The 25,636-nt window shown below is 35.2% G+C and overlaps 1 protein-coding gene across 7 annotated transcripts in view; it reads left to right on the top strand.

The window, feature by feature from the left end:
* The first annotated feature begins 3,279 nt into the window (after positions 1–3,279).
* The window catches only part of LOC134535833 (scaffold attachment factor B2-like), a 118,169-nt gene continuing 95,812 nt past the window's right edge, over positions 3,280–25,636 (top strand). For 3 of the 7 annotated variants that reach the window (XM_063375154.1, XM_063375152.1, XM_063375150.1), the window contains exons 1-4: positions 3,280–3,513; positions 3,604–3,685; positions 19,375–19,700; positions 24,460–24,585. In XM_063375154.1, coding sequence (XP_063231224.1) covers positions 3,388–3,513; positions 3,604–3,685; positions 19,375–19,700; positions 24,460–24,585 — 660 coding nt within the window. In that variant the 5' untranslated portion in view covers positions 3,280–3,387. The remainder of the gene's footprint in view (positions 3,514–3,603; positions 3,686–19,374; positions 19,701–24,459; positions 24,586–25,636) is intronic. The other 4 variants (XM_063375151.1, XM_063375149.1, XM_063375155.1 and 1 more) reach the window with 2 other exon arrangements.

The following is a 25,636-nucleotide window of genomic DNA, read 5'->3' as shown; positions in this document are numbered from 1 at the left end:
CGCCGAGTCTAGAACACGAGAACCCGGGCGACGGCAAACTCGCTTAAGTTTTTAATTGTGAACCCAACCTGGGTAACGACATACTAAAATACACCCAGCAACTCACCAGAATTTTATTTCATTGGTTTGCAGGAGTAGTATTAGAAGGTTTTTGCCTTCTAATTGCTTTCAAATATTTTCCTTTTATTGGTCGAATTAACAGATTTTTAAATAGATTTCTTAGTATTTTTGGTAATGGTGATATATCCCTCTATCTCCCTCTCTGATTACACCCTTGAACATAACTAAATTATAATATCGCCAAAGTGATAGTCAATTCTGGCTGTTATGTTTTAATGTATTAGACAATATTATTGTTAAAAAAAATTAATCAATCAATTTATCAATATTAATTTATTTTTTTATTTTTGTTCAGATTCGAAATTTTTTAAACACGGCCATGAGATTACACTAATATTCTCTTCCTTAATTTTCCAGGTGGGGTGTTGGGGGTGGGATTTTATACTACTCTTTGCTTCTGATTCTTTCCTTTTGTTGGTGGGGGTCGACATTTTTTAAATTATTATTGGGGCGTGGATGGGTGGTTGAAAAAATTTTCTTTCTCCCTCCTGCTTACATCTAGTGATATGCGGAAATTAGTAGATTGCCCAGTTCTACCTCAACCACTACCAGGGAAATGCAACATCCAGAACAAACCACAAACATAAACAGAACCAGTGGTTTTTAACATTTAATTGCGAGTCTTTCCTTTGATTCATTGTTTCAAATAATAAAGTTTCAATGTTAGCAATTAAAACTTATGTCAATGTTTAGAAATGAAATTATCACCTAAATAATTAATCACACAAGGGTCATGTACAATTAGTAAGTAAGTTATCAAATATTAAACTGAATAATGGTAATCTCTTTCTTGACTGGTGGCTTGGCGCACGGCGGAACTGTTCCCTCCCCCCCCCCTTCTCACCCCGCTAGCCCCCTTCAGCAGTTCTGATCAGCTCACGGCCCAGGGCGAAAGTGTTTGTTCGGTGGGGAGCCTTCAACTTGCAATTCTCTGATTCTTCACACTGGTAATTATAGTCATGTCTCAAACCTTCCTTAACGTCAACTCCCGACGCGACCCTGGGTCTGGTTTTACGGTGCAGGGATTAACCCGGCCAACGTAAATTACTGCCTTAAGGCCACGGGCCACAGGGCCGCCTTAAGGACAGCCATTATCTGGATCTGGCTGGCTCCAGGAGACAGAGATTTAGTTAACGCAGCCGAGCAAACGTCTGCCGGCCTCAACCACATCCCCTCGGGATTAATTTAATGCGAATAATTCTCACACACGAATTAGGCTTACCGCCTGTTATCTTTAATATACAGACATGGCCGACTCCAAGTGACCACTAAACCTCCCCTACGACGAACTGCCCTAGGGAGATATTCGTAACACAATCAATAGTATAGTGTCGTGTAATTCTTGTGTATCCATTTCTGTCCAAAGAACTGATCAAGTGTAGTGCCGTGTATAATCCATGTTCGTCAATAAATACGTGTTGACGCCAAACATTAGTGCTCCTCGAATCCGCACAGACCGCTATGGCGCATCGCCGCCTCGCCCCGTGAACGCATCTGGGTGCAGGGTGGTGCAACGCCTCGAACGTAAGCTGCCCTGCCTAATCTACTGTCGCTCGCGCGAAAGTCGACCAAGGGGGTACTGTTAGGTGACCTGATTACCTGGACTTTGAAATTAACATTCAGCACTCTAAAAAACAATATTAATTAAGTAATGACTGTGCTTAAATATTAATTGTAATTCTGGACTTTAGCGCGATCAGGCGGCGTGCATGGCCCGTGATTACTTTTGCACACGACACGTTTTCGCGGGAGCGAGGCTCGGGAGTCGTGCGGACATCACAGCCATCGCCAGTTAATCACCGCCCTCCAAGGAGACTAGTCGCGAGTCGCCCGCGGAGCCTCTCGACCTCCGCCCTTGCCATCTCTACCGGAATTGCGTGAGTTTTCAGCATATCAGAAACCTGTCCTGTGGAGCGCGGCTCCCAGTAAGCGGGTCATGCACGACGCAGCGCATGTATAGCGTGCCTGACAATAAACCACTTTGACTCGAGCCCCGCGTATTTGTTACAACGCCCGTAGTATAGCGTCCCTGGTGGCTAAAACAGCCGGGGGTAACTCTGACGGAACGACCCTTACTGCCTGCCGGCCACGTGGCGACGGCACGCCCTGAGTCAAGAGTCTCGGCTACGCACTAGCACGTAGCTATTATTGCTAGTTGGCGCCCAGAAGCAACTCCACACCCTCAACATCACCTTGGCAGAAGGCAGAAGGCGTCAGTGTATCCCACGTTGACGAGTGCAAATGAGTGTTTCTGTTGCGTAGTTAGGTACCAGCCATCTATGCTGAATAGAGAGTGCCAACATGTTTCATTAGCTGCTAGATAACACTATTAAATCCAAGACACCGAGTCTAGGGAAACACGCTGGGGCCGATCGACCCACACAAATGGTTAGAGGCACGAGCTAGCCTGGCGCCCTCCCGGAAAATCAAACAATAATTCACAACCAGCCCCTTAGACTCGCCGCGGGAATCGAGCACGAGACCCCGGCTGATGGCACACTCCACTGGGAGTAACTCCATCGCTCCTCTCTTAAACCCATTGTTTACAGATTATTGATCACTGTATAACAGGAAGTATAGCGAAGAGCTATGGTATAGTAACTAAATTGCTCATGTTGTTATAGCAGCTTACACACCTGTGACATGTAGATGATTAAATAGTCTCATACTAGAATTCCTGTCAAATAAATAATTTTTTGAAGCATTACCATTGCTGACACCCTGAAGTATGTTTTATCTGGCACACCACCATTATCTCACTTATCATATGATGGTGTAATACTCAGAGGTTATAGAGACTTAGTAACTGTGTTCTAGTATGCAGTCTTTTATACTCTAATAGTTAGAACCCAGCATCACAGCTATTCTATTATTATCCCTTTGTAGTAACAAGTAGACAAAGTATTTTGGCGTATGTGACTAAATAGAAAAGGCCTTGTGATATGGCATCGAGACTTGGGCACCAGTCCTGTTTGTGGTTTTATTACATAACATGCCATCACGTCTTTATTTGTATTTATTGTGGCATTTAAAAAGTGTAAAAAAATTTTTTTAGAAGTGTCTATATTTTTAATTAATTATTAATAAGAATTTACTTTATTACTGTAATTTCAAATATTATTATTATTTAGATAATGAGAAATTTTCGTTTAACGGTTGGTGAAGTGTAATTTTGTCATATTTCCTGTACCTTGATTTCCGTTTGGATATCTATTTGAGTGGCCATTGTGGTTTTTGGTGTTTTAATATTTTCTGAAATATCAGAGAATGTCTGGAGAAGTGGAAAAACGTAAATTAATAGATCTTCGCGTCGTAGAGCTACGTAGCGAGTTGGAAAAACGTGGTTTGGATAAGAATGGCGTGAAGTCATTGTTAATCGAAAGATTGCAGAAGGTATTTGGGTGTTATATTTTTCCATACATAGCGGTGCCGCCATTGTGTTTCATTATTTAATTTTTATTCGTAAAATTGTACTTGTTACAGTCTTTGAAAGAAGAAGGACATGACCCGGACGAGTACCTTTTTCAAATTTCAGAAAAGAAAACGCCAGCGAAGAGGTCCTCAAGTGAGTAATTGTCATTTAGTTTTATGTGACAATGGATTTACATTTCATGGGAGTGAAATGGTTCTCTTCCTTGCTAATTTCCTAGGCAGGGATGTTAGACAGTGGCTCAACGAACCTGGTACAGATGTCACTAAAAGCTGGTATCTGAAGAAAAAAAACTGGTACACTCCAAGATCTTACACTGACAAAGATCCTGTAGGTTTTGTTTCATAGATTATATATATATATATATATATATATATATATATATATATATATATATATATATATATAATGATATTTATATAAACTGCTTTAATACGATATATACTATGGAAACATAAAAGGTTACACAATTGTCAACAAATAAAGTATGATAAGGTTGGTAACCTATTTTTTATTCAATCCGCACGCCATGACGGCAATACGGCATGGCGCTGTGATCAATTTCTACAGAACTAGCTTCTGAAATTATAAGATGGCCATAAAAACTTTAGCACCTAGTATGCATGGTTTCAATTAAATTAGCACTTAAAAATTTCTCTTAAAATGCAGTTTTATTAAACGTATACAGATGGAATTATTAAAATGCAACTATTCGAATTATTCGTCCACGCCTAATGTTAATTGTTAATGCATGGCGCATCGCGTATGGTCGATGTTCAAAGTTGGTATTTCTGCATACCAGCACAATTTATACTTGGTACATGGTACAAGACCCTGAAAAATGGTATGTGTACCAACAAGTTGGTACGTCTAACATCCCTGTTCCTAGGTAACTATGTACAGTTAGGGATACAAACGATACATCGATGTTTTCAAAACATCGATGTATCGTTCATGAAACATCGATGTTTTGAAGAGCGATACATCGTCGATGCATCGACGAAAAAGTCGAAAAACATCGACATCGTTCATCATTAAAATTACCCTAGTTTTTTATAATATTTTGGCTATCATTTCATGAATATTTATTGAATATATAAAAAACACATTACTATACGTCATTTAGTTTTCAAGATCCAATTTTTTTTAACTGTCTATACTTACTATAAAAACCTAAATTTTAAAGTAGGTATCAAAAATGTTGTAAATACTGAACTGTTTGGTTGATTTCAGTATCTTTTTTTTTCCAGTACTTTAAGATGTGTAAAATCATTTGGAAAAAATAAATACCGTTAAAAAAATTTGTTTGCATGAGAGTTGTATTTAAATTTTGAAAAATATAAGGAAAAAGCAGCGAGACTTCATGGACAATTTCATAGCTTGTTCTACATACAAGCAGGGGCGCAACAAGGGTATTTTGCCCCCCCCCCCCCCCCTCTGAAACCTTGAAGTGGTGGCAAACGGGGGCAAAGAAAGTGCTGTACAAGTCAGATATGTTATTTCCACTAGCTGTGTAATCAATTTTTAGATAATAAAACTGCTTGTATAGCACCATTTTCCACCTTGAAATACAAATTTTCCCGGGGGAGGACCTCCCGCTTCAATAGGGGGGATCGATGATTCTTTATAAAAAGGTATATTTCCCCCCCCCCCCTTGAAAATTTAGTTTTTGCGCCCCTGCATACAATATAATGATTGGTACCGATATGGTTTCACTAGCTCTATCGAGAAAATTAATGTTACATTTTTAACATGCACATACACTTCATGCTTTTTCCCTATTTTTGACGTGACAACGTCTAATAAATCGATGAACGCCGGCTCCACGCACGAAAAAGTGTCCCGTAACCACATTGTCCCACTAGGATGTGTCCCGTTACGCTCATTGTACGCTTGCGCCGCATCTCTCTTCCACTCGATTGGAACAACCATCAATTTGACTTTTCAATCATGTTTTCGTCGTTTGAATTATTAATATTATGTAATTTAACGATCGTCCACCGATTTTCAGCACAATCAGTACGGTTATTTAAAAGTAATGTTGAATATTCAAAAACGTTTTTGTACGAACAATGGTGTTTTACAGTTACACATAATAATTCAAATTACACCCGGGATCTTTTGCACAATGTTTTAAAAAATATTGTAACACATTATAAATAAGTTTGGTGTATTTGGGATGCGTATTTGTTATAAAATTGTATTATAAAAACGAAATCATATTATTCCCCTACGGTTCTTCCTTCTACATTATAAATAAGTTTGGTGTATTTGGGATGCGTATTTGTTATAAAATTGTATTATAAAAACGAAATCATATTATTCCCCTACGGTTCTTCCTTCTACGGTGACGGACGCGAGCCGAACGAATCGTGCTATCTACCCGCTTTCGCGGCAACCAGGCACTCGTTAATACATATTTTCCTTTGTTTATCGCGAGGGGCAATTCATTAAAAATGTTTCAATTTTATTCATAAAAGTATGCAATCATTTCATCAATGCTTTGTTATGACGTTGTCACGTTAAACTATCGTCCGTAAACCGACTTTACAGACAACCAATTTTTTTTTCAGTTGCTTTTGTTACATGTTTTTGTTCTGCATGAGAGACTACTGTAAATGGGTTGTGGATATTGTGGTCAGGAACCTGTAGTAAGTATGGTTTTTGGATACATACTATAATTTTAATCATTTTGGCATGTTTTTCTCAATATTTAAAAACATCGGTTAAAACATCGATGTATCGGTTGTCAGAACGATGTTTTTTTACATCGATACTTTTTCGTTAGAATATCTATGTTCGTGATATCGATGTTTTTAAGAGCGATGTTGCATCCCTATGTACAGTCGCGGTCAGTGTTGCCAGATTGCAACATTCCAAAAGTCGTACCGAAGACTAGAAATAGTCGTACATTGGAGCAAATAGTCGTACATACTATAATTTTTAAAATAAAACGTTAATGAGTACCAACTTTTATTTTATCCGGCGATTTTTTTGCTATTCATTTTGGTAGTATTTTATTGGCATGACACAATCGTGAAGGAAAAAAATTACATGGAAACAATTACACTAAGGAAAAAAACTACACCAAAATTAACACATGTTAAGTTAAAAAAAAAAAAAAAAACAATTTTCTTAACAACTCAGTCATCCTTTTCGAAGAGAATATCCACAATATCGTTTTCTGGTGCACTGGATGCATACAAGTTTGCTGATTTCATGCGCGATAACATTTCAGCTGTAGGGCGAAACAATGCACAGGTACCACTTTCCTTCACACACTCGGAAGCAAGCAAAGCTCCGTTCACTGTTTTTGGAAGGAGGCGATTTCGTACTTTGGTTTTCACTAGATTTACCTGTAAAGTAAATACACATGCTATATTTTTCTAACAATATTGCAGTTAACAAAAACTCAAATTTTAAAATAAGAACAGTAGGTAACAAAATAGTTATTTATGATGCATATATTTTCATACCTGACTGAAGACTCTTTCACAGTCTGCATTATAGTGCGGGAGACTAAGCACATGAAGTGCAAATGTAGCCAATTCTTTGAAATGAGCTTCTTGTGTGTCACAGCTTGGTTTCAGAAGCATATTCCAGAAAATGTCAGGACTGTTTACATCATCAATATCTTCTGGAAGCCTTGCCCTTGAAAATGGAAGCTCCCTCCACTGATCATCAAGACGCTGTAAAATTGCATCATCATCACAAGAAACAATTCTTGGGACTACTTTTACTAGTGGAAGAAGGGAAGGGCAGTTAACCCTGAATACTGGTGAAAGAGCTGCTTTAGGTTGCAGGTAGCTAAGTTTCGACAGAACCGGATCATTCATATTATATCTTTTTCTTATTTCTTGCGCAGCAACCTGAAAAATTATGACAAACATTTATCATTATTTCAGTTACAAAAATTAAAATTAAATAACAATGAGGCTTGCAAGTGATTCAACTCACTGTGAGGAAAGTTCTACACCTGTGAAAGAAATGACAGCGAATATCGGGCTTGGAAGTGATTTCTGGTTTATCAATGTGCTGCAGGACTTTAACTCCTAAATACATCTCAGTGTCTGGAAGATGATACTTCTCCAGGGCAGGATCGACTTCCTCGAGTGGTGTTTTCATGACATAGTCCCTTTTCATGAAACTAAGGAGAATGTCAGTATAGAGATCTCTTAATTGGGTATGTAGTTCTGTAATAACAACATTCTTCGTCTGGAAAAATTCGTTGAATTTTGTGAATTTCGGAAGAACCCATGAAAGGAACATGAAATACAGTTTCAAAAAAGGATCGTGAAGTGCATTGAAGATGTTTTCTGCACTTAAGAGTCTCTGTGACAACCAACAGTCTGTAAAATACAATTTCAAAGCATCCCACTGCTCCAAAATGCGTTGAACAACTGCCACCAAAGACAACCACCTGGTCTGCGAGGGATGAAGCATTTTCAAAGGTTCCATGTCAAGAAATGTTTGAAACTCTTTCAGCTCATTCTGTCGTTTAGCACTGCTCTTCAAGAAATTGTATATTTCACGAGCCATATCTTCACAAGACCGAGGAAGCACTTTACATGCTTCACTAGCACACAGATGTGCCGAATGACAAATGCACTTAACCACCACGATCCCAGGACAAGCTTCTTTGAGACGAGATGATACTGAATTATGTTCACCCATCATCACATTACATCCATCTGCTCCAAATCCGATCACATTTTCCAACGGAATTCCAAACTCTGTGATTGAAGCAACCAAGCCACGAAACAGGTTTTCTGCACTGGCGCACACAACTTTATTTGAAGAGTCAAAAATTTCTCTTAGTTCCCAGAATTTGCTCTCTATCCTTCCAGACTGGAAATCATGGTACCTTACCACTATGCACGACATTTTTATTGTCCCTATGTCTGTTGATTCATCTGTAAGGATGCTGAATTTGGTGTTCTTTAATTTATTTACCAACTTCTCCTTATGATCGGCAGCTATTACATTATTTACAATACTGCATGTTTTTGTTCGTTTAAGAGTCAATTTCTGTGCAATTTTATGGTCAGAAAAGATATCTTTTATGACAGCTGTGAGATGGTCTGCAACAGAAAAAGCAACATTGTGCTCCGCAATGAATGCCGAAAGTTTTATTTCAGCAGATGCAACTTCTTTGTCTAAATCAACTTTAGGTGCTGCAATAAATCTAGAAATCGATGTTTGTCTAACAGTAGCAGACATTCTAAGTGCTGTATGTTTCCCACCGGTTGCATGCCGCTTTAAGTTACTTATTTCGGTAACAAGTGTTATCCCACAAAATTTACACTTAGCCTTGTATTTGTCTCCATGTACAGGTAACAGCCACTCTTTAAATTCTGTTTCAGACAACCACTCTTTTCTAAATTTTTGAGCCCTGTGTTTACCTGCTTTTTGCTGAATACACACCTTTTTTGGTGGCGAACTTAGCCCATCTTCTGCGTCACTCATATTTACCAAACAATGTAAACAACTGTTAAATTCTTAAATTGTTCGTACTGTTCCAAAGATGATAGGTACTTACAGAATATCACACATATTTTAATAATGTATCCAATATGATATTGATTTATGTGCATTCTGTTGTCATTCCTCTCAACTATTATAATGAAGCTATCAATTGTTTCTTGAATTGGATTAACATTCAGATCGATTTCATTACAATTTTCGATTTTGGCTTCTTTAGAACTGCATATATTGTGTTTGAGACCAAAATATTTAACCATAACATCTTAACCACCAAAATTTCAAAATAGTCGTACAAATAGGTGTACGACCCTATGTTCAGACGTACGTCGTACCGAACTACGAAATAGTCGTACATGTACGACTATAGTCGTACGTCTGGCAACCCTGGTCGCGGTAGATGCCAAAAAAAATGCTAAAAATCTGAAAATACTTGTATTCTGTGCCCTTTCACTTCCTCTTTTCAAATCAACCGGCGGAGGTAAGAAATTCCAAATACTTTAGGAGATATCGAATTTTTAAATTTCATCATATGTTGAGTCGCGGTAGATGCCAAAAAAAATGCTAAAAATCTGAAAATACTTTTATTCTGTTCTCTTCCTCTTTTCAAATCAACCGGCGGAGGTAAGAAATTCCAAATACTTTGTAGGAGATATTGAATTTTTTAATTTTCATCACAAAACCTGCGTAGTATGCGGCGATCACCATTGTTTCTTGTCATAGATAATAAGGTTTCTTGTTTACGAGTATCATGTTTCTTATTGGACAATTTTGTCACGTGACTGTTCCATGATTGGCCAGTATTCAAATTAACCAATAGGTGATTATTTATTCCGTGATTGGTCAGTATTCAAATGAACCAATACGTGATTATTTATTCATTTATTGGTCAATACGATGTTTAATTAATCGGTCAACTTCTGCCGTGAACGACTACATCATTTCCTTATTGTGGCAAAGGAAATGTACCCGCCTCCAACTTAGGTGAGTCTTTAACGTTTCTAATTTTAAAGTATTATTTTTTTATTTGGATATTGTTGCGCAAGTAATAAGTAAAAAAAAATTACGTGAGTTAATGTTCATCATTTGTCCGGGTTTTGTTAGGTCAGGTCAGTTACATTATAAATAATTTAAAACTAAAGAACCATTAAATTAAATTCACATTATTTTTAATGTCCGCTTAGTTTGAAAGTATTTATAATGTAACTGACCTGACCTAATCGACCATTTTATTTATTACGCATTCACTAACACACGTCAAAATAAAAAATGGCGACGTTCGAAGGGTTAAACGGGCATTGTATTGCTAAATTAAAAAATTCAATATCTCATAAAGTATTTGGAATTTCTTATCTCCGCCGGTTGATTTGAAAAGAGGAAGTGAAAGAGCATAGAATAAAAGTATTTTCGGATTGTTAGCATTTTTTTCCGCATGAATACGCAGGTATTGTGATGAAAATTAAAAAATTCGATATCTCCGAAAGTAGTTGGAATTTCTTATCTCCGCCGGTTGATTTGAAAAGAGGAAGTGAAAGAGCACAGAATAAAAGTGTTTTTGGATTTTTAGTATTTTTTTTGGCATCTACCGCGACTGTACATATTTACCATTTCCTACATAAATTAAAGTTTTAGTCACACAAGATACCTTTTATGGCTAATTCCGCAAAAAAAATTACCCTAGCAGGTATTTCTTAAGGGTAGATATATATTTTTTACGACGCTGCTTTTGTCAATAAAATAATGAAATTCCGCTAAAAGTTATTTTCAGTACATAGTTACTCTATTTAAATTTGCAGTCTGAGGGAAGCTGACTTCACATTGTCACTGATAACAGCTCTGTCTACAATTGCTATGTCCGAATGTACTGATTTCTAAAGTAGTCTCCAGAGCTCAGTAAATACAGAGTGCTTAAATAAATGATTTTCGAATATTTTTGTTTTATTTTTTTCATGTTTTGTAAATGTGTGGACAGTTAGGTTTTGAATATTTAATTAACTTGTGAAATTTGTGGTTATTGAATAATATTTATAATATTATTCAATACTTATAATAATATTTCGTAAAGCATAAGTATGTGCTAATGTTCGTTATTTTCTGTTTACCTTTTAAAACGGAAACAGAAACAAATATCACGAGTGTTCATTCTCCTATGCTACCGAAGAATACAGATGGGACAAAAAGTTGACCAGTGTATTTGGACCATGGAGATTCGGACCATAGCCTACACCATGCATGAAGTCACAGGGTCACTTGGGCCAATGAGTGAACAGTGTCCGATGGTTACAGGTTAAGACATAGCAATTGTAGAGGGGCCTATTGAAGCCGAGTATTTGTCTGCGGTTGTAGCCATGTTTGTTTTATGTTCTAAATACGTTAAAATAGGTACTATTCACGTGCAAGCGCATCTAGTGTTCTATTTGGACTGTGTGTTTATTTTTATTGTGTATGTAAAATTGCCTGTGCTCTGGTCTTGAAGCATAATATATTTTAAAACAAATAAATATTTTGTAACCTTGAATTGCATAGGTTGCCATTTTTTACATTTCTGTGTATTGTGGAAGCAGGAGAAACAATAGTGAAATGTTCGGGGAAATCCGTTTCCGCTTACATGATCCATCTCCGTTTTTGTGTCATTGTAAAACAGGCCTTGGTGCAGCAACATGAGAACTAATGATTCACACAAGTCCATTCCGAGGCCCGAAAAGTTCCGAAGTTTGCTGCTCGCTCCTGCAACTTTGGTAGCATATAATTTAAAATAGAAACATGCAGAAAAGATGTTACAGTCTTTCCTAGATTTTAGTGACAGAGGAATAGAGAATTGTTAGGTTTTATTAAAAAAACTACTGGAAAATAGTGTGGCCACATAATTAAGTTGTTAGCTAAAACAAAATTACTGTGAAATCGTGTGTATGGTTGGTTAGATGAGGTTAACTACATTTCAGTACTCTTTTTTTTATATTCAATTCAATTCTGTAATGCGTGTGCACTCATACTCCGAAAACACACAAACTGCCGCTAAACTATATGAAATAACAGAATGTCCAGCAATCGGGAAATTCCGGGAAGTACTGGAAATGTACTTGTTTGTGTAAATGCTCGGGATTGTGCGGGAATGTACGGAATATTTACGTAGAAAACGGGAAACTGGTGTATGGCAATGCACGATCGCTTATGCCCATGGGCTACTGTGCATAGACGCTATATAGGGCAAAAAAAACAATGCAGCAGTGCTATGATCACTTCTTTCCCGTGACTGTTCTATTGCTGCAGTGCAGCGCGAGCAAGAAGTATACAGCGCACGAGTGCCAGCCCCTATACAAATGTTATAGAATAGAGAGACAAAAGTAGTGCCAGCCAGACAATTTGGCTAGCGCGAAAAATAAAATACATTTCGTGCATGTGCAAAAGCGGTGTAATTCCAAACAAGCCAATCTAATCAGAAAATGGCGCTTGTGCTGGCAGGAGCTAACATGGGTAAAACATTGAGATGTTCTGTTAAGTGCTGTTGGCTGCCCTGCATAGGCATTGTTCTTGACTCTGTGAAATGAACTTTCACTCGTTCGCCATATTTGTTTTGTTTGAATTTTACATTTCTAAACTGTGAAAAGTGATGTTTGCAGTAGGCATTTTGCGTTAAATTAAATGTTGTCCGTGAATTTGTTTACCGTTTGTATCTTATACTGTCGAATATGTACCGTTTTGTAGAAGGTTTAGTGAATTATTGTGATGATACTTAAAAGAGGTTATGGAGAGGCCATGGCATGAAATGTTGGTGTAAATTCGTTCAGTTGTAGTGTCAGTTTATAATATATGTGACCTGTGTGTGCATAGACGTCTAAAAATAACTGTGCTGCAAAACTCGGTGAGGAGTAACAAGTACGTGAAAATAATAATTTTGCACTTTTTGTAAGATGGGTCGCGCAGGAAGGGGAAAGACTAAGTTCAAACACAGATGGACTGAAGAATTCAGCTGGGTTTCGCCATGCCCTACAGATATATACCTTGCACGCTGTACATTGCGTCGTGTCGTTTTTAAAGTCGATAGTATGGGCAGGCAAGCTGTAGTAAGCCATAGTAAAGGCATGGAACATAAGAGGGCATTGAATGACAAATTGAAAACTGTGTCAATTCATTCATTTTCAACTCTAGCTAATAAGTCACAAAGTGAGGAAATGTATTCCAGTGCTTCCACTTCTCAAACGTCTCACTCTACAAAGAATATTTGCATCCAAGATTTAAATGCATTAGATGTAAACGCAGATGTGCAGCAACAGGTGAGTAGTGTTAGTATGAAAGATTTTCTAGCAAAGGACAGCTGTACAAAAGCGGAAATTCTGTGGTGTTTGCAAACAGTAGTATCGCATGCTTCACTGAAAAGTGCAGCAAAAAGTGTGAGTTTGTTACACTTATGTTCCCAGATAGCGAAATTGCTAAGGGTATGCAATTGCAGAAGTCGAAAACTTCTTATGCAATAGTGTATGGGCTTGGATATTATTTCCATGAAGAATTAATGCATGACGTAAAAAATGTTAACTTTTTTGTGGTGGGTTTTGACGAGAGTCTGAATAAAGTAGCCCAGAAACAACAGATGGATGTATCTCTTCGCTATTGGGACACTTCCAAGAATCATGTCACCACTAGATATTTGAATTCAGTGTTTTTAGAACACACTGCAGCATCTGACTTGTTGAATGGCTTGAAGGCTGCTTTGGAAGGTTTAGATCTAAATTGTATCTTGCAGTTGTCAATGGATGGCCCCAACGTAAATTTAAAGTTGCAAAGGGACATGGCTAAAGAATTAAGACCAGGCAGTGAAGATCCTAAAATTCTTGATATGGGTTCATGTGGACTTCATGTTATGCACAACAGTTTCAAAGCTGGCATCAAAGGAACTGCTTGGAATATAATTGAATTTCTGCGTGCTCTATACTATCTTTTTAAAGATGTTCCAGCTCGCCGTGCAGATTTTGTAGAGGTTTGTGGCGAAAGAAATTTTCCATTGAAATTCTGTGGCATTAGGTGGCTGGAAAATGCTAATGTAGCAGCTAGAGCAATTTCTATTTTACCTGGAATTCGCAAGTATGTCACATGTGTTGCAGGAAGTAAGAAAGAACCAAAGTTTCATAGCTTCCAAATAATTGCTGCTTCAGTAAAAGACAAGTTGCTTCTAGCCAAGCTAACACTTTTCCAGTCTCTGGCCACAGAAATGGAACCATTTTTGAGGGACTTTCAAACAGATGCCCCAGTAGCACCTTTCCTCTATGAGGAATTGTTTTTTTGATGAAAAACGTTATGTTCAAGTTTGTGAAGAGGGACATTATTGAAAGTTGTCAGCTCAAGGATATAGATGTAATGAAAAAAGAAAATCTTATTAGATGTGAAGAAGTAGATTTAGGATATGCTACACGACAGGCTCTTAGGAAATGTGATGGAGCCAACCAGAAAGAGCTCTTACTTTTTTGCAAAGATTGCAGAACTTGCTTTCAGCTTCTTGTGGCAAAAATTATGTTTCGGTCGCCACTTAAATTTCCACTCACAAAATCTTTGCAGTGTTTGAATCCTGCTGTTATAGCTGCTGGAAATGGTGACTGCTATCTTTCTTCAGCTTTGGAAATTTTAACTGAAGGCAATTTGATAGCAGGAATTAATACAGCAGATGATATTGCCAGAGACTACAAAGAATTTTGTAATGATGTACTCATCAAAACAGAGATGAAATCTTACAATAAGTCAGATACCCGTTTAGATTCTTTCTGGATGATGCTTCTTAGAGGTTCAAAGTGGGAAAAATTGAAATCTTTTGTGCAGCAACTGTTAATACTTTCACATTTAAACTCACACCTTGAAAGAGGTTTCTCGGTGAATACTGAATGCCTCATTGAAAATATGAATGAGGAATCACTCATCGCCCAGCGTTGTGTTTTTGATGCTGTTTCTGTAGCTGGTGGTGTAGAGAGAGTAGAAGTTACAAAAGCAATGATAAACTCTTACAGACAAGCCCATATGAGGTACAAACAAGCTCTTGAAAGAAAACGGAAAGAAGAAAATTCAAGGATTGAGCGTCAAGAAAAAAAAGTGAAGGTGGCAAGAGAAATTCAAGAATTGGAATCAAAGAGAAGAAAGTTAGGAACCGACACTCAGGTGGAAATACAAAAAATTGAAGAGCAAATAAATAAGCTACAAAAGTAATTTTAGTCTTTAAATATATTTTTTAATCAAGTGTGTATTTTTAAAATATTATTTTCTTGTCTGCATATTTAATATTAAACTTTGGACAGAACTGCTGTATCATCAGTTTTATACAGACAATTCTGAAGGAAAAAGAGTAGGCCTATCTTGTTGAATTTTGCATTAGTCAACTTGGTGAGGTAAGGAATTTCGTGAATTCTTAATTTTTGTGTTGTATATTATTTAGTGCAACATTTGTGATTTAAGGTACTTCCTTGTGTGCAAAGTTGTAATAAAATATAGTAACTGAATGCTTTAATTTACTAAACAGGCTGATTGTCAATAATAGTAATCTACCACTTAATATATTTTGCAGTAATTTTGAAGTTTAGAGGTTCGCTTGAAAAATGTCTTTTCTTTATTACTTACAATTATTGGTGTTATTCAATGTAGAATTAAATATTGATTAGGATTATGAAATCATGAGATTGTATTTTAGTTCTTTATATTTTAATATCAATGTTTTAAGATTAGAAAAATTACAGTGTACATGGCCATGTTTACATCTGAGGAAAAATGTTAATGAAATTGCTGTGTTTCAATGTGAAATTTAATGTACTTTACGATAAGTATATATATAATGATATACTGTTGATTTAACTATACGCTATATATAATGGTACATAGTAGGAAGTTCTTTTAACTGCGGACATACTTGCACTATTATGTTCAGAAGTATGTCATTGAGTACATTTTGACTTACTGAAAACAGATAATAAAACATAATTAAGATACATAATTGCTTTTATTTAACATACTAACAACCTAAACTTTAGTAGTAGGCCTAGGCTACACTTCTTTTCTGAAAGCACTTGAGTTAGGTGTACATGGTCATATTTTTTTATTGGTCAACAATTAATTTGTTTTAGTAAGTAGATATTTATTACCTGAAATATTTATTAAAGCTTAAGTGCCATTATTTAAGGTTAGTAATTTTTTCTAACCATAAGATTTTTGGCAATTAAAAATTTTTTAAGACAATGCATTTACAAGACGTATTTTTATTTAACTTATAAAGTTTAGAAGAATAGGCAAGCCTGTACTTGAATACTTTAGGGAATGTGGGAAATGTACTGGAAATGTACTGGAATTTGAAACCAGATATTTGCTGGACACCCGGAATAAACACGTCTGTTAAAACTATTTGTGTGTCAGCTATTGTAAAATTGTTGTACTACCACAATTTTTAAAGGCATTTTTAATGTCTACACACCTAGCCGACCATGACACAACAAACCTGATAAACCATCGTACAGTGTTCCAGCATGACAACATTTACCTGACGATTTTTGATTTGGCTGTCGATAAATTATTCCAAGCTAAATACTTGCGTAAAATGCTGTATAGAATGTACTATAAACAGTGTATTAGCATGTTGGGGGGGAGGATGCTATCTTAACCCATGCTTTTTCTTTTTTTGTTAGATTTTCATTTTTCAGCATAAAGATTTACCAAGTAGGTAAATATTTTTGAAGTTTAATTCCGTAAGATTTCAGATACCGTTTTGCTTTCTGTCTGGCAGCACGACACAACAAAATTAGAAATAGAATCTATTCCATGCGGGCCAATCATGGAGACCTTGTCTTCCATTGGCTGCTGAGTGTGATGGGCCTGTCTTGTCGTGCCCGTCATGACATTGTGACCCCAGCTTAATGTTTTGTATATTTTACTTAATTTTCATAAATGTGGCGTTCCTCTAAAATTACCTGTGTTTTAACCAATCAGCATATAACTTTGAACCAAATACCCTGTGAAAGGAATTTAAAATCTAAATCCTCAGCGTGTTGTTTTTAGGTAAACCTAGAGGAAAAAACTTGAGGGGGAAAAAAAGAACATGTAAGAATGCGGACTTGGAATAAACTTGTTCATCATAGGTTTTCGGCCTGGGTTTGTCTATATTCTGGAAAACATTAGTCAGATATTACCCTGTTTTATAGCGTAATCATCTCACTGATATTTTAGTTTTAAAATTTGGAGAGAGAAAATTCTCGCTTAAAATTTGCATGATATTTTTGGTTCCACTGTTACATTTAACTTCTCTTCATGTTAACTTCTCTTCATGTTTACCATCTCACTGTTGTGGGTAGTCGAGCAAGCAGATATCCTTATCTTGCCAGCAAATGACTGTTACCTTCCCACATTGTGCTGCTTCTATTTCCCCCTTTAGCTTCTTGTTTTTCACATTAGGAGGCATATCTTTGAGACAATTTGACAGTCCCATGTGTGTCAGTCTTGCGTGTAATCAGCAGATCTGCCAGTTGCGGTGAGTTGTAAAAATTGTCGGTTATGACACAGTAACCTTTGTCCAACAAAGGCTCTACCAGCGCAAAAACAATTAGATGATAATGGAAGATTCTTGTTTTCACTTTCAAACACAATTCCTTTCCCAGTATAAATAATAAAATTCCAAATATACCCGACTTTGATTCATGTAACATATGTCTTTATGCTGAAACTCGCTCTTTTTGGGGGCTGTACTGAATCCACCCAAGTAGGCCTTGTACAGCATGAGGCACTTGTAAATGTTGATATCTGTCAGGCTATACAATGCCATGAATTTTTCATTTAGAAATTTCAATACTGGGCAAATTTTGTTTAGTTTGGGACGAGGGTGCGGTTCTGGGTCATATGAAGCATTGTCAAAGAAATGAAGATATTTTTTCAACATCACAAATCTCCGGTATGACATAATTTTTAGGAATATTGGGGTACTCAACAATGGAATTTTACTCCAAAAAAGTCTCTCTCTGGCTTATTTACAATACTCTGCAAAATCGTTACAGCAAAAAATGTTTGGATTTCATCATTTGTGGTTGGGTTTCACGGAGACCTAAGAGGAGACTTGATGGGTTTATTTTGAAGGTACTGATCTGCATACAAATTTGTCTCTTTTGTAATCAAGCTTATCAAATCGTCATCGAAAATTTGTTCAAAAAACTGCAAGATATCTGTGGATGGATCAACTTCAAAATTTATTTTTGAGTTGAATGTAAAATTGAATCTTGGAGAAGAAGGAGGTAGCTCACCTTCATTTTTTACTTCACATCACACCCGGACATCAGCCAAATCAAGTGTTTCAGCATCTATTTCCTTACTACTTGCACTTGAAAATGATGATTCACTTCCTGAACTACTGTCAAATTTGTTTGAATCACTGTCACTTTCCATGGTACAATTTATAAAAAGTATTTACATCAAAAATACTATGTGATGCTCATGAAAAAAGGTGTTTATCATGTCTGTTTGCCACAATTTTATGTATAATTTACTGGCAGATAATGTACTATAAACCTCATAAAAATTTATATATTTCACCATCCCCAAAAGTAATTATTTTCGCGTACATAATATAAATATAAACATGGAAGCAAACAAAGCAATACCGAATAGATACAGCAGAAAAAATAGTGGGAGTTATCTACTGCTGGCTGCTATCGGCTTCATGCTGCTATCTGTAGGACATTGAATAACCATAAACTACGTATATGTTAGTGTGATCTGTTGGGAAACAGAGTTACTAAATATCGGCAAATAATTGCCGTGGTAAATGATGTTGCCTTCCATGTTTAGAAAAAGAACTATACTTAATTGCGTGGCCAAATGAAACATGTGCTGCTGTCTAGCGGGGAAACGTAGCAACACATTACAATATAGGCTTAGGCTGCTCTCTGGCGAATAAAGAGATTACATGAAAAAAACCAAAACAAATTAAATCTGGAAAATAAAATTGTACATACACAATTGTACATACACAATACCCGAGTTATTTTGGGAAACTCCCAGGATTTTCCCTTACAATCACTTGAATTAATATTTTACTTTATCCACTTTTTAATGCCTTTAACCTGCTACAAGCCCTTAAAATTTCAACTGTAGAGCTGGGAAAGAGGTTTTGGTTTTGTAAAGTAAAAATAATGTCTGAATCGATTAAAGAAAAGTGCATTATTTAAGTTAGTGAAATCTGAAATGTTTTCTCTGTTAAATCTTATCGCAGAAACTAATCAAGCAAAGTTAAGATATTGGGTATGAATATTGTATGTTACACCTGTGGTTTTATCTCTCTCTTTTTTTTTTTTTATGAAACAGCTTTATCTTGTATGTATGCTTTGATACAGAACGTGGTGAACAAGATACAGAATCGGAGACCCAAAGCAATGCTGATGAGAATCACGACCAAGATGTGGATGAAGACGAGAGGGAAGATGAACTGGATAAGTCTACTGTGCAGTCGGAAGATGGTGATGGTAAGGAAGAGTCGGTGGGAAAGGCTGTCGATGCAGAAATAAAGGATGATCAAGTGAAGGTGAAAGTTGAAAAACCAGAACCCATGGAAACTGATTCAGAAAAGGAACCTGCAGTAGTGACTAAGGAAGTTGCTAAAGTTGAAAAGCCTGAAGTTGTAACGGATGCTGAGAAAAAAAATGATTCTGAGTCAAAAGAGGTGGGTTTAGCTAATTTCCCTTCATTTACTGAGTATTAAGTTTATAGATTTAGTTACCACGAACTTTTGATGAATTTGTATTAATTGAGAAATAAGTAAGTAAATATGCATGATTTTGGAATTAAATGTGGATTTACTTAATGATATAGAATAAAGTAAACGAAAGGGGGAGGTGGTTATCTATGAGTTCTATAAAATGTCACTCTTAGTTTGCAATACAGAAAAAGTGGTACATACTGTTGCTAGATTGATATTACCTGGCTTGTAACATTAAAAATCTTCATTTGTGTACTAATGAAAATTATAATTTTTATATATATTTTTTAAATTTTACAATATAAAATAGTGTCTTAACAGTATTATTACAGTTGTAGTGTTTCTCAAATGAAAGAAAATACAGTAGAACCCCTGTCATACACTTTTCAACTGAGGGCACATAAATGGTGTATGATGCGGGAAAGTGTATGAAAAGGGAATGGCAATAATACTTTTTTTTTTTCAATCTAGCATACCAGCACAATGTCAGATTAAACTTAAATACATAATGTGTAAATAATTGCATTACATGAAAGATATGAATTCATAATTATATATACATATAATTAAACCACCAGAAATGTAAAATACAGTCCATAATCAAGTAAAGCTGACATGAGAAACAGTGGCCTTACAAAATATTATGAAGTCCTTTCTTGGAGGGCAGGAAAAGTCACCAAGCCTAAATTAGAAATTAAAAAAATTAGGCTATTGTAAAAAGAAAATCAGAAATTTATGCTTGTTTGTTTCTTTTTACAAACAACTTTATGCAACAGAACAATTTTTAATAATATTTTTAACTTGAGAAACGTAAAATACAAAACAATCCGAACGTAAGAAAACAATAACAAACGGGTATATTGAGTTCAAAGATTAATGAATGCACAAAATATGAGATCCGTGCCTTGGTAAAGCGCGTGCACCATTTTCATAATCATTGCTAGTTTGCGCCACTAGTCTCGCTTGGTGCTGGCCATAGATGCTACTAGCAAAGTGCACAGTCTTCCTGATACTATCAATATCTATGGTGGGATAAAGTTATTTTCTTACGTTTGCAAATGTAAATGATGAACGTTTTTCATTATAAAAGCATTAAAACATAGTTTATTAGGAGGAACATAACAAAAAAATTTGTGAATTTTGGGCTTTTCCACTTCGTAAAAACGTATGAAACAGGAAATTAATGATTTTATAAGTGTATGTTCTGGGAAAGTAAACCATTGTAAATATAGTACTTTCGGCGGGACCAAAATTAATCGGCGTATGACACGGGAAAATGTAAGAAACGGGAACGTATCATCGAGGTTCTGTAATTCAATCCTAAAAATCAATTATTATTTCACATGTGAAATAATAGCAGTTTGTCACTATTAATAAGGCATTCAATTAAATTATGTGCTATGCTCAAACCGAACATAACGGAAGAGTTTTGAATTAAATTATATAAAAAACTTTTGGACCAAAAAAAGGTTGAAATCAAAATGGGGTCTTTCAGTTAGAAAATAAATTACCATTAAATGTACACTGCAAACTAAGGCTTAGACTTGCTTTACTAGGTTATAGCCATTTTATGTTGGATTTGGAATTTGCCAGAAGTAAAATTTAGATATGTATTTTAAACTTAAAGCTACACTCATTTAAAATTAATTTAATTAACACAAAACAGTTGTAATGAAGGTGTTGCAGGTTCTTCTGCAAACAAATGAAAACTTGCTGTTGCCCAAAAAGCCCACGCTATAACGATACACCAGATGTCTTCTTAAAGAACCAAGTCCATGACTTGACAGTGCCTTACATTGTAACTAGTGTTGGGCTGATTCCTAAAATATACAGATTCCGATTCCATTTTTTTATTCTTAAATTTAAGGTTTGATTCTTCAAGTCCGATTCAGATTCCTTTAATTTTTAATGACGACGTTCTGTTAATGATTCCAAAAATGCACTATGTTTATTTTCCTGTACAGAAAATAACACATAAAGATTACATAATTTAGAAAAGCATGTTCATTACTCTGTTACTGCTACACTGAATTTCTAGCACAAATTTGGCCTTCTAAACCTTGAATGTAGATAAAAAATATGCTTGAATACTGCTAACAATCAAAGATGTCTTAAGATATAAATTGGAAATCATGCAGTAACTAACATTTTTTACAAACTTTACAAACCTAATTTATCATGGTTAGGTTAATAATTTTAATTTCAAATTTTTTTAAATACTTATCTAAAATAAATTAGGTATGTTAAAAATTAGAAATAAAGTTCACATTTCTTTATATTTTTTAATATGTTGTGTAGAAAATGTATTTTGCAAGCTTACAAAACAATGAAAGAATCAGTCAGGGTCAATTCCAAAACTACTGTATTCTGAATCCTATTATTCTAGTGGAATCGAAGAAACTGGCCAATTCCGGAACCAGAATCGACCCATCACTAATTGTAACTGTTGGTACATCACTCGTGTACGATTCTTGACGTAATGTTGGCAAACAGTGATGCATGATAAATCCAACATTTTTCATAGTAAATTTCATGAATAAATTACTATGATTTATTCAAAATCCATAAAACAATTCATAAAATTGTTGCATTCCTGTTAATAGAATACTTAAACTCAACTTATTTAATTATGAATGTTGAGTTCAATAATACTCTACTCATGAAAATGCTGGTTGCAGTTCCTGTTGGCCTGGTGTGGTTGTGTTTATGTAAAGAAATCACAGAAAAATGCAAGGAATCACATAGTTATAAAGTTTGTAATGTTCTTTCTGTGGAGGAAACCGTAAGCACTAAATACCTTGTTGATCCTTCCACTGTTCAGTGTTTTTATGAGTCTCATGCTCAATTCATAGTGTACAAGGCACATTTCCCTTAACCATGCTTTTCTCTGGTATATACTTGACACATGGGTGTTAGTGTCTTGTGTAAGGTTTTTATTCCAGTCAAAATGTGTAAAGTGATGTACTATGATAGGTGACAGAATCAATGTGTGTTGGGCTCCACTCTTCTGTGATGTGATTGGCCACACGTTGTGGAACCACTTTTCTGTAGTGGTACTACTGCTGCTATGCTAAATACACAGATAGCGTGTAGTATTGCTAAGTAACAACAATATATACTTGTCATTTAGATGCTGAAGTTTAAATAATAAATAATTATCTATGGATGGTTATGGCTCTGGAAAATAAATATATTCTTTAATTAATTTTTCAAAATTCAAATATGGGCGCCACCCTTATGCACTACATAAATTACTTAATAGTTTAGAGATCATGTAGTATTATACACAAGGGAAATATTAAATATTTTCTCACTATAAAACAACTTCACAAGACATGGGAATAAACAACAAATCAATTAGAATTATGAAAGACGCATACACATGCACTGCAAAATAACAACATATAAACATACGATTAATATAAATATTCTTTAATCAAATAAAAGTATGTTTTGTCTCTAATCAATCCAGTGGTATGTTATTTTATATTTGATAAAATTACAGGAGTTAGGTTGCACACATGGTAACATGAAACAAAAGTTCATATGGTTCAAAATAATAATGTTTGTTGAAAATCTTGATTTATAATAAATTATTTACGTGAGAAAATAATATTTATTTAAAATGTTCGTTATTAAAATTAGTTTTTATTTTCCGCGGCTGAACTCATTGAATATTTGCGGTAGAGCATCTCGAGACATCTGTCTCAGTTCACCTCTGGGTGATCGAACAAAAGTCAAGTATGTAAAACAGGATGCGTGATTGTTTTAATAAAAATGTTTATCTCCATATGATTTTATAATAGCTCAACAATGAAACGTAATATTTGAAAGTCCGTCAGCAAAAATCACGATGTATGTATGTAGTGAACATTCAAATTAGCATGGCATCATGAGTCGCTGGTTACTCACGGTAAAACACACCTCAGTACACGTCATTTATGACTTGCCCTAGTTAAATAACATATACTTAAGATGTAAACGACGTTTCAAAACATCCTGATCGTCGGATGACCTATCCAGCTATTCATCTTCATTAGTTTTTAAGGGAATTTCAACCCGGCCTATGCAGCCATCATCGCCGTTAATTTCAGACTTTTTTCGTTAATTCTGTAGTGACGCTTATCTTAAGTAACAACGTCGCTGATTGGCTGAATCACTAAGATTGTTGACTTAATTACACGTTCAAAATCACTCACAGACAATTAACAAAACAAATTAATACATCACAATTACTTAAATTTAAAATAGAATTTTACAACAATGGAAATTCTCTTATGTAATTATTAAATAAAAAGTTCAATTTGCCGTTTTTAGGTCCAAAGTTCCCTAGAGGGGTCTTGTTAATTGAGCTTCGGCGTCACTTATATTACACCATAGAGAATGGTAGTTGCAGATACGTCCAAAGACGTGAACACAGAACAAAAACATAAAATGTCAATAAATAATAATAATAATAATTAAAAAGTGTTATTTAAATAAAAGAAAACACTTTCTGTGCGTATGACAGTCATGTTTCAGCACAGTGATCTCAAAAATTCAATTGACCTTGAATTAATTAATTTTTGTTATGTTGGTTATGTTTTCTTTCTCTTGATTCATTTGTACTCAAGGTTAGAAAATATCTGTTTTCTTTAAGTTTTACATAAGTAAGTTTTTTTTTACAAAGGGCATTTAATGATTGGTTTTTTGTTAGAATTTTTATCATTAATTTGATTTTCAGCCTGAGAAGGCACCAGCTCCTGTGGCAGATGGTGATAAGAACATACCAGAGGCTAATGGATTGGACAATGAGGATTCAATAAACCTCACCATTGGGGAAGAAGACGAAAAGCTTTTGGCTGAAGAGGTATGCTTGATGTTGATTATTGTTTTTGATGTATGTTAATTATTGTAATTCATATGCATGCTGGCAGTCTAACTCATGTAGTGTTAAGTATATTTTATTTTTAGTGTTTTCGATGAATTTTTAATGTAGATGGACTTCAGTTTGCATTATTTCATTTAGTAGTAAAATGTATAAAGTACAGTAAATCCCTGTTAAATTGTTTTTCAAGCTAATTAAACATTTAGATTTAACAGGGAAATTTTATTAAGTGGGATTTCCTTAGGGTTTTACTGATGTTTCTTTTAGTTTACTTTTTGACACCCAGAGCTGTGTCTACCCTGGACTCAAAAATTTACTTTGGCTTGAATTTTATTTATTAGTTTTGAATGTTATTTCAGACATATGGTTAGCTATGTATGGCTAAGAGTGCCAAATCATCATGTTTCAATGGTCCAACTAATTATATATGTATTAGGAGATAAAATTATGTTTGGACATGTATCAATCCTCTGTTGTACACCAATATCTAAAATGTTTGTTAGATTTCGAAGTAAGACTACCCATTTTAACCATTACCATGTTGTGACTTCTAAAAATAGTTTTATAATTTTTCATTGCATGGCCCATACACCTCAAAGCTATTTTTAACTCAAAAGTTATGACATTTTTATGGACATATTAACTGAAGTAATTTTGCACAAATCACTTACAAACTGATAAATAAAATACAGTAATGGAAAATCTTGGTTGAGTTTGTTAATGAACAAAATCCACCCAATGGGGAAGAAATGTGGATTTAAAAAAAAAAAAACCAGGAAAATATCTATTTCAACATGACTTTATCACATCACATATGGTATTATTACTTGTTCAGGAGTAATACCAAAACTTTTGTCTAAATAAATTTTTTATACTACCAACTATAGCTGTGCTGATATGAATCGGTAGAAACAGATTTTGTCTGTTTTTAGTGAAATTTGCATTTCAAGATACACTTTTTAATTTTCAGCTGATATTACTGAATAATGAAAGTCTCTGTTATAACATACAAATCCACCATTACCCTTTTCTT

Source organism: Bacillus rossius, chromosome 10 (genome assembly GCF_032445375.1).
Source record: "Bacillus rossius redtenbacheri isolate Brsri chromosome 10, Brsri_v3, whole genome shotgun sequence".
Taxonomy (NCBI): Eukaryota; Metazoa; Arthropoda; class Insecta; order Phasmatodea; family Bacillidae; genus Bacillus; species Bacillus rossius.
The sequence above is the reverse complement of the archived record's forward strand: the minus strand, read 5'-3'. Positions and strand labels throughout refer to the sequence as shown.